This window comes from Rutidosis leptorrhynchoides, chromosome 5 (assembly GCF_046630445.1).
Source record: "Rutidosis leptorrhynchoides isolate AG116_Rl617_1_P2 chromosome 5, CSIRO_AGI_Rlap_v1, whole genome shotgun sequence".
NCBI classification, from domain to species: domain Eukaryota; kingdom Viridiplantae; phylum Streptophyta; class Magnoliopsida; order Asterales; family Asteraceae; genus Rutidosis; species Rutidosis leptorrhynchoides.
In genome coordinates, this window is record NC_092337.1 from 387,621,547 (window position 1) to 387,632,298 (window position 10,752).

The following is a 10,752-nucleotide window of genomic DNA, read 5'->3' on the forward strand; positions in this document are numbered from 1 at the left end:
TTTCGAATTGATTTCGATTTGATGTTCAATTTAAATGGTTTAAACCAAAAGAATGAACACCCCTACGCCTTGTACGTACATTCTTGGGTTAAAGCTAAAAATAAGCTACAAACTTACACAAATGTAAACAAAAGGTGGTTATAAGGTGGCCTTTCATGGGGATTTCTGCCTACAAACTCATATTCATCCTACTGTCGCCTACAAACTTTCAAAAAGTGTACCAATGTAAACAAAAAGTTTCAAAAAGTGTACCAATGTAAACAAAAATGACTTGCTACCGGCTAAACTGGTCAAAATTAACACGTGTCGTTCGTGGATAGGATCTTAATTCTTAAAAAAAAAAAAAAAAAAAAAATTTATCAGGTCAAAACTAGTATGTAACAGGTCAAAACTTCAAAATGTTAATATTAGCACATTTTTTCAAAGTTTGTAGGCGACAGTAGGACGTAAATGAGTTTGTGGGCGACATCGGTACATTTGTGTAAGTTTGTAGCCTATTTTTGACTTTAACTCTTTCCTATTCTTTTTCCATAAGTATAAAATGACCACTCCCTCTCCATAACCTTGCACGCCTCTCATTCTTTCACTCACACCTTTGACTTTATTTATTTATTTTTATTATTACAATTTATTATATACAAATTAAATTAACGTACTCCGTATTATTGTTGTAACTTCCACAATCTATATATCACAATCTATATAGGCCCGTTAGTTGACATTATCCCAATTAAGATTATCGTTAATGAAGGGTTCTATATATATGACAAAATGTGTGATGTTGTTGGTCCGAGTGGTGCTGTTTGGCCGATGGATTGGCCTATTCGTTTCTCTGCTTTGCAATCGATTATCCTTCCAGTTTTCTCTGCACAAGATGATAAATTGGTTTTTAAGGGTCACGATAATTTAGTCAAGTCGGGATCTGTTGCTGCTATTTGGGACTCCATTCGACCGAGAGGTCCCTTGGTGAATTGGTTCAAAGTGGTTTGGTTTTCTCAATGTATCCCGAAACATGCTTTTATTATGTGGTTGTTAATGGGTGAAAGGCTTAAGACTCAGGATAAGCTGAAACCATGGGAGATTCGTACTAATTCGGTGTTATTGTGCGTGTTTTGTAATCAATGCATGGATTCGCATGAACATCTATTCTTCAAATGTTCATTTTCGGGTCTGGTTTGGCGGCGTATGTGGTCTCTCATTCGTCTTGATATGGTTGATGAGTGGCAGTTATGTAGAGATATTTTGATCCCGGTTGCTAGTCGTAATTCGTCTATGGTTGTGGTGGCTAAGTTGTGTTATGCAGCAACTGTGTATTTTATTTGGCAAGAAAGGAATAACCGCGTGTTTAAACGGAAAGCTAAATCGGTGGAGCAGCTATTCGAGTTGATCAGATCGAATGTGAGATTAAAGTTGATGTCAATTCGCTTCAAAGATTCAGCCCGTGTTAATCAATTAAAAGTATACTGACAATTAGGCTAGTTTATTTATGTTTTGGTTATGGTTCTAGTTATCTTTGTTTAGATAGCTAGTAGGTCGTTTTTGCTGGGCTTCTAGGTTCTCTAGTAGCAGTTGTTCCTCATTGTACGATTCTTTTATTATTTTTTAATAATATTTGCCGGGGTAACCCTTTACAAAAAAAAAAAAAAAAAAAAAAAAAAAAAAAAAACTTCCACAATCTATATTTTCATTTTTTTTTTTTCTATTCTTATAAAAATATTACTAATAACTTTAATTCATTTATACTTTTTTGTTTTTTGTTTTTAAATTGTTTTATTATTTTGCAAATTAAAATATAAAACAACTAATTAACAACAAATAACAAATAAGTTGACATTAATATTCTATTTAAGATCTACAAAAGAAGACTTATAATTGAAAAGCATACATCAATTATCTTGAATGTACATTATCTTGTTAATTTTTATACGGATGTTCCCATTCGCCATAATATTTATAAGTATTCCACTGTGGATGAGTTGGAGATATCATATAATATCCTTGAAAGTCCACTTTTACAAAGTGTTACCATTTATGCGAGCAATTACACATATATCATGTTGTTGTGACTTAGGTGGACTGGTTCAAAGCGGTAAACATGTTGTGTCTCCTTCATTGCTCAACAAATAGCAAAATCACATTGTACCTTGAAGCAATTAGAAAATCCATATCAGGTAAAATCATTCAATACTTCTGAACTGCAATAGCGTTTAGTGGAAGATTGATCGTCTGATAAATTTGGGACAATTCACCTTGTCCAAACATATCGGCGTATATTCTATTATGCATTATTATCTCTTCAAGCAACTCCATTCTAATTTGTGGCCAACGATTATCATGAAAGCCGAAAATGAAACTACCGATCTAAATCCTCAATTCCCGTCACTTGCTACATTGTGTATGTTCGTTACGTACGGTCAAAAAAATGTAAGGAATTTGGTCTAGTAATGGGATATGTGAGAAAAATGTTTGGTGTACAGAAGAACTATGTCTGGCAGATTTTTGGTTCAAGTCCGGTATACCGAATCCATCTTATGTGTAAGAACTACACAGATTACTTTTTTCGGTGTTGATTTACTTCTGGATACACCGCCACGCTTACACACAAATACAATCTTGACTATGTAACCATTTTTTTCTTTTGATCTCCTGATGACAATAACTTGACTATGAGAACGTGCATCATTTTTCACCCATTCGGTCAACTCTTCATGGTTATTAAACAACTGAAATTGCAAAGTTATTTAGTTTCATTTTAATAACAAAATATGGTTTAGGGTGCCATTATATGAAATATTATACATGATCGGATGAAAAAATTTGACACACTTAGACATAACTTTTTCTTTTAATGTTATAAATCGATATTAATTTTGAATGCTATAGAAACGCTTAATCGTAAATATTTCTTATATGAACTAATACACATATGTATGTATTTCTTATAATTTTTTTTTTTTTTTGGAGAATGTATGTATATATTTCTTATATCAAACTCGATATATGGATGAAAGATAATGTAATGAGTAAGTACTGGATTTTTTTTTGGACAGCTGTTAGGATAACACAGTGGGACTTAACCACCCACGCGTTCATCTCCTACACAGTTATACCCGCTCCCCAACTGCGTCTAGGAGGAAATCCGCACCAATCTCATACAGGGCATGGACGGTAAAATCCCCTCCCCTTTACCCGAACGCGATGTGGGAAAGATGCCATAGGTGAAACTTCATGATAGAGATGAAATTGTGAGTTAATATGTAGCTAAAGGGGGATCAAGCTCTTAACCTCCCCTAAAGGAGGCAGACCACCAACCTCTGGACCACATCACAACTTCAGTAAGTTCTAGATTATAATTTTGATATGAGTTAAATCAAGTTAGTACATGTTAGAGTTAAATTATCATGTTGAAAAAATAAAGATACTACACTATTATTTTAGTATGGGTTAAAGTAAAATAAGTTAGTAAAAGAAAAATAAAGTAAAAAAAAGTATCGCGAGTAAATATTAAGATAAGTTAATATTTATTAAAAGAGTTAAATTAACTTAAATTAAAAAGATAGAGTAGTAAGTAGTAAGTAGAGCGTGGATTGGGCACTCCCTCATCGGCTACTTTAATCGGGGATGGTTCATCCAACGTTCTTTCTTTTTTAAAATCGAGAATCGAGCGGGCAAGAGAATTGATCGGGAGACAGTCAACGGAAAATAAAAAAGGTTGCTCCTTAGTTTGTCGTCTTCCTTTGTTTTTTTTTTTTTTTGTTTCGTCTATATCATCTTTATTGTCACTTGTTTTTGATGGGTTAGGTTATTGCTTTTTAGGCTATTGTGTTATTTTCATTGTTTAGCTCTGTTCGATGTTTGGTTAGTTTGGGTTGGCGGGTGTGGCTCGGTTATACGTAGTGCTTGTTTCTTTGTAACTTTTTAGGTGCGAGCCTCACGCGACCTCATCTTTTGTAATTTGACGTTTTCTTTTTTAAAACGTGATCGTTTCTGTACGAATTATCGCATTTTAGAAGGGAAAAAAGTAAGTAGAAGATAATACGGAGTATATGATTTTCATGTTATCGTGTACATGTATGTATGTACACCGTAATGGTTATGGAGTACATAGTGATGGGATATATACAGCCCAGGGAGTGATGAAAGGCTGTAGAGTAGTAACTTATATTGTACATGTATGTATGTACATTATGTATGTACTCCGTAAGTAATGGTTATGGAGTACATAGTGATGGGATATATACAGACTAGGGAGTGATGAAAGGCTATAGAGTAGTAACTTATCTTGCTTTATGTGTCAGCCTTGTATTGTCACATTTGAAGGGAATCACTCAAAAAAACTATTGGGTATTAGATCCATAAATCTATAATCCTACGTGTATATTTGTTTTCAAAAAAAAAAAAAAAAAAAAACTGATGTGCCAGTGGCGGGAGCGACGTTTAGGTGTATGGGGTCAGCTGACCTCATTGAAATCTTTACTCTATCGATATATTGGTATATTTAATTGATTGCAAAGTTTGCAGTGTAAATATCTAAAATTCATTATATGACTTCACATGATCCAGTTGGACACTAAGGCCCATTTGAAGCCATCAACCTTACAGCCCTAAATGCTTATGTAACTTGCATTTTCTATTCGATGAAAAAGTAGTTAAATTTTTTTTTTTTCTTTTTAATGGTAGAAAAGAAATTTTATTAATATTAATGGATAATTACAAGTAAAGGAACAGCGCTCCAGAAAACGGAAACAACATGATCATATACAAGCTTAGAATAAAAGTAACATTAACGAGGGAGCATGAAAACACGAGAGAAAGAATCGGAGGAGACAATGCAACCCCCCACACGATCATCAGGTATAGAAGTAGACTTGACAACAAGCAGAGCGTAGGAAGGAATACAATGTTGGTAACTCAGCGACAAAGTATCCTGAGCTAGACTCATTTCACCCTATAGATGACAACACGTATGGGACACACAACAGAAATAATAGCGCAAAGTGACTATTAGCCAATGCCCGATCTCCAAGTCACAATCGAATCAAATGAGCTCGAGTTCGAAATCCATTGTTCCCAATACAGTTTAAAGTTCTTATTTCTATTCGTAATCTATTCGAAAGATTTTAGTTGGATTTCCTTAAATATCATAATCCATTCTTCCCACTACAGTTTAAATTTCTTATTTCTATTTGTAATCTATTCGAAAGATTTCAGATTGATTTCCTTGAATATCATAGCATTAGTGAATTTTAAATTAGTGAAAGTGGCAGCGTTTCTATTTTTTCAGATAAAGTAGCCCGTAATCAACTATATTGCTTGCCATAGTTGTTTACCCTCTCGGAAAGAAAATGAGTAACGATTGCCCTTGAAACATTCGTTCAAGCTAAGGTATAAGGGAGGCCCGAACCCCCACCAACTAAAAACACGAACCCAAATGTCATACGCCACCTTACATAGCAATATCGAATGTTCAACAGTTTCCAACCCATCATCGCAAGCAGGGCATCGAACCGTCCCCAAATCAAGACCTCTTTTGTCAAGTTCCACCCTTGTTGGGATTCGAGAGTGCCGCGCCCACCGGATATATAGTTCTACCTTTAAGGGTACAAGACTATTATGGAAGGTAGAGATCGACATGGGAAGGTTCCCCCTTTCGTCATGGTCAATGAGGCGGGAAAGCAAACTGACCGAGAACCTCCCGTTGGAGCTGGACGACCAAGTCCGGTCTTCATTACCTGAGTTGCATGGTACAAAACTGATAAAATAATAGTAAGATTGGTGACGTCCCCTAGTAATCTCCCCGAGATACTACGGTACCAACACCAATAAGTATGAAGACGATTATCGACCCAGCGAGCACGGTCGAAACAGAGGCGTTTTGGTTAGACTCAAGGCGGAAAAGCCTATTAAATATATCTTTAATTAGAAAATTTCCAAAACAAGTATCATTCCCAAAACGAGTTTTCGTGCCGTCTACAATTCTTTTTTTAAGGACTGAATAAACGGAGGGTCAAGATTGTTTAGGTTTTACCGATTTCCAAGATACACTCCCAAGTAGAGGAGCGACGTCCTACCGGGGGGGGGGGGGTATGTTTCATTTAAACCACCGTCACTTCCGTATATACTTTTAATTATTTTAACCCAAAGTGAATTGTGTCTCTTAAAACGCCACCACCATTTACCAAAGAGCGCACGGTTTTTAGTTGCTAGCGAGCCAATGCCAAGCCCACCATGTTCCCGCAGTAAAAGGCAGGTTTCCCATTTGATCCAAACCATTTTCGAGACGTCATTGGTCTCGCCCTAGAAGAAGTGTCGTCTCGAGCATTCAAGTTTATTAATAACACAAGAGGGGGCCTTAAAAAGAGAAAAATAATTAAGAGGTAGACTAGATAACACCGCTTTAATAAGAGTGAGTCTTCCGCTATATGAAAGAGATCTAGCCTTCCAATTCGCAAGTCTTTTAGCAAATTTATCGAACATCGGTTCTCAATCTTTTTGTTTTTTCATTGTGGACCCGATAGGTAACCCGAGGTAGGTGATGGGTAGGGATCCCACAAGGCAGCCAAGCCATGAAGCCATCTCATCCGCCTCGGTTTTGGACACCCCAACGTCATAGACACAACTTTTATGAAAGTTTATCTTTAGACCCGAGGTTGCTGCGAAGCATTTGAGGATTTTTGTTAAATTCCGCACGTTACGCCGATTTCATTCGCCAAAAATCAAGGTATCAGCGTATTGTAGATGTGTTAAGCCAACCTTATCCTTACCGATAGAAATTCCAGAAAACCGATTATTCCCGACCGCAAATTAACAATAATTTCAGTAGTGTGTATCAAAAGTACAGTTCCGCTGTAACACCTCATTTAACTGGGTCGAGTAGCAACTCATGTCATTCATGTTAGACAGTCATATTTAGCCCATATTTTGTCATATGTTATCTATGTAAGCCCATGTTATAAGGGTCTTGCTTTGTCTCCAAGTTACCTAGCCCATTAATTTTTTTATTTTTATTTTTGAAAGGCAATAATTAGATTATATTAATAAAACCTAGCAAGATGCTAGGAAATACACAAATAACACATATAATGACACTCTGCCGAACCTTCTACACCTCGACTACACACGAATCTAAACATAAGTATAACGAACAACTATCCCACGATTCAAAAACTCGTACACTCGAACATAAGAAAGATACAACACATGGAAGATCAATCATCAAAGGAAACCACCTCAATAACCAAAACATATCACAAGATCACTTCAGGGCAAGCACTAGAATGAAAGCGTGAAGACGGAGCATACATAACACGAATACGACCCGAAAACCACGCCAAGAAAATCCACGATTATAAACCATCAAATCCGATCACACAATCAAATCGAGTGGTGATAATGTAATATGTCAATACGGTTAACAAATGAATATTCCACGATAGAATGACAACCCACGAGATGAACCAGATTCTCACGATAACGAAAAGTCTGCACCCACTTGAACCGTCAAACAAGGACCTCGAATCACTTGTAACCACAAAAACCTTCACCATGAACCACAAAAACGAACCACGAACATCGAAAATACAAACAAAACCTGCTGCAACCACGAACGTACAACTAACCAACCACCACAAAACCAACACAACCCGCAACCACGAAATCCACAATCACGAACCTAAACCACGAAACCCACAGCCACGAACTTAAACCACGAAAATCTGTGAGTTACTGCGAGCTGGAATGTAGATGCTTCGTATCGGCAATTGGTGGATGGCTAAAGTCCCTCCGAATTTACACACCTGTGTCATGCATGATTTGGCCGTGTTTTTCCTTTAATTTGCACATCGGAGCAGTCACCAACAAACAAGAAAATGACAACCACGAAACGAACAAAATCCACAAACACGACTACCACGAACCTAAACTACGGAATCGAATCGAGAGCTTACCTCAAACCAAATACCACGACATCTCTGCTGGAACCCAAGCGAAACCCATCAAAGTAAAAAAAAACGACCAAGTTGGAAACAAGCACAAACGGAGGAAGATAGAACGCAGCAGCCAGCAGCCTTGAATGTAAGATTCAATCGAGAAGGACACCGACGCGCCAGAGGAGACAATAAGTCAGTCAAACAGATACGTAGAAGGAAGGTTAGGGCCAAATCGAAGCACCCAAACCGAGGCAGAGCGCCCGCGAACACGTACGACGAATGAAGGTAAGACAAGCCGGACCACCGGCGTAAAAGCCGGTGGCCGGAAAGGAGAGCAACGGTGGCGGCGGCTTCTGTTTAGATCTAGGGTTTTATTTGAATTGGAGAGAGAGCAACGAGTAATTTAATGTTCCGTATGACAATTAATAAAATGTCAGAGCCTTTTTCATAAATTAACATGGTAATCGGAGCCTAGGGTGTCGCCCCGTCAATTATTCCGATCCACCTTTTCAAAACTCTATCAACATCTACTGTCATCATCTCTACAACTCTTTTCTTCCTTTTTTTTATACTCTGTATTATTTACCGTCAAACCCTCGTTTGTTGATATCGTCAATCTAAAAAAAAACACTACAAGAAAAATTCTCATTTGTGACGATCTTTTTGTGACGACTCAATATTTGGTCACTAATAATGCTATTTAGTTAACATTAAAAAAGTGGTCACTAAATTTTGGTCACTAAATGATATTAGTGACCAAAAAAATGGTCACTATAGTGACCAATTTTGGTATTTTGGTCGCTAAAAATATTTTGTGACGGATCTATAGTGACGAGAAGTGACCAAGCTATTTTGGTTACTAACTTGATTTAGTGACCATTTTAGTGTTATTAGTGACCACTAGCCTTCGTAACTAAAGCTCATTTTTCTTGTAGTGAAAAAAATAAAGAAGGAAGTCAAATATTGCGGCCACTGTCTTTGTATTCGTGAAAACCACCAAGTTTTTGTTTTCGTTTATCATTAAGATATTGATATCGTTATGAGTTAATATTATTATTAAATTAATATTAATATTATCATTTATAATATTACTTGGATCATGCACATGAAAGAATAGTGCATTTGTGACGTCTTATTTCTCCAGCCGTGATTTTTGTTTTCTATTAATTGTTGCTGTTGTTTGCTCACGAAAAAGATCAATAGAAGAAAAATGGTGTGTCTGTCCTGTTGGTCATATGCACAAAAGAGAGAAAGGGTGTCTTTGCTTGCTGGCCACGTAGGAAGAGAAAAAAAGAGGAATTAAAGTTGCATCTTACATCATCATTATCATCCTTTTGCTATTGATTCTTGTAAGTTGAAAATCGTAGAAGCTGCAACGTCAATTTTTAGTTATGAGATATTTTCCAGCACAACTTTATAGTCTCTCAGAAACCGAATTAGTGAATATTATAGAAGCCCAAAAAAATTAATAGTCCAACATGGAGTGAATCAACAATTTATGCAACCTCAACAACATTTTTCAGCCCAAAAAATTATGCAAGCCCAACGACAGCAACACGGTATTGGGCCTATAGCCTTTTTCAGTGGGCCGGCTGCACCTGCTAACAGCCCATTTGTAGGTCCAATGCAACATTAGGAGACTTTTATATCGAAATCATTTAATGCTAACACTCCTCAAGACTACAGTAATTCCGGTTGGACTATGGACACTATTGCGTCCACTCACCTCACCTCTAGCATTAAAAATTTAAGTACTGTTTTTAATCATTGCATTTATCCTTCTGTTGCTGTTGGTGACGTGAACCACATCCCCGTTGTCAACACTGGTCATAGCGTTTGCCTAATGTTAACGGACCCTTACACATGTCTAATGTTCTCGTTACACCTAACATAGTTAAAAATCTTATTTCCGTTCATCGTTCTGCTCGTGATAATAAAGTTTCTGTTTCATTTGACGAGTTTGGTTTTTCTGTAAATTACTACCTGACTCACTGCCTGCTCCTCCGATGTGATAGTACCGAAGATCTCTACCCGTTCACTAATCTGAAACCATCCCCACCTCATCATGCTCTCATCACCACACCCAGCATTTGGCATCAGCGCCTCAGACATTCAAGCACTGATGTTTTTCGTCGTCTTATTTCTAATAATTCTAATATATGTAATAATACGAAGTCTCCTGCTCTCTGTCATGCCTGTCAACTTGGAAAGCATGTGAGACTTCCGTTTAGTAGTTCTGTTTCTCATGTTAATTCATTATTTGACATGGTTCACTCAAATTTATGGACTTCACCTATATCGAGTCTTAGTGGTTACAAATATTATGTCATTTTCCTAGATCATTACTCGCATTAGTTATGGGTTTTTCCATTACCAATAACTCTGAAGTCTTTAATAAATTTACTCAATTTCGTGCCTACATTAAAACTCAATTTAACTCTGAAATCAAAGCCTTCCAATGTGACCTTGGCGGTGAATTCGACAACAATCAACTTAAACAATTATTCCAAAACAGCGGTATTCAAATACGCTTTTCTTGCCCGCAAACCTCCCAACAAAACGGGAAATCTGAACTGATGATTCGTACTATCAATAACTTCATACACACCCTTCTCTTTCAAGCAAACCTACCCTATCCTTAATGGGTCGAGGCCCTTTACATGGCCACCTATCTACTCAATCTCCTACCCTCATCTGCAATAAACCACGGAATTCCTCACACACGCCTCTACAAATATCCACCCAACTACTTCACTCTCCGTGTTTTCGGCTGTCTTTGCTATCCTTACCTCAATAACACTCACTCTCGCTCCACGCTCCACCC

The 10,752-nt window shown here is 37.1% G+C and overlaps 1 protein-coding gene across 1 annotated transcript; it reads left to right on the top strand.

Moving 5' to 3' along the window:
• Positions 1-771: 771 nt before the first annotated feature.
• LOC139849803 (uncharacterized) lies at positions 772-1,467 on the top strand. The gene has a single exon (XM_071839425.1). It carries the CDS (start codon positions 772-774, stop codon positions 1,465-1,467), a length of 696 nt encoding a protein of 231 aa, XP_071695526.1.
• The last annotated feature ends 9,285 nt before the right edge of the window (positions 1,468-10,752 follow it).

Excerpts from the sequence above, each read along its gene's own strand:
- LOC139849803 (XM_071839425.1), top strand. The coding sequence starts at position 772 with ATGTGTGATGTTGTTGGTCCGAGTGGTGCTGTTTGGCCGATGGATTGG.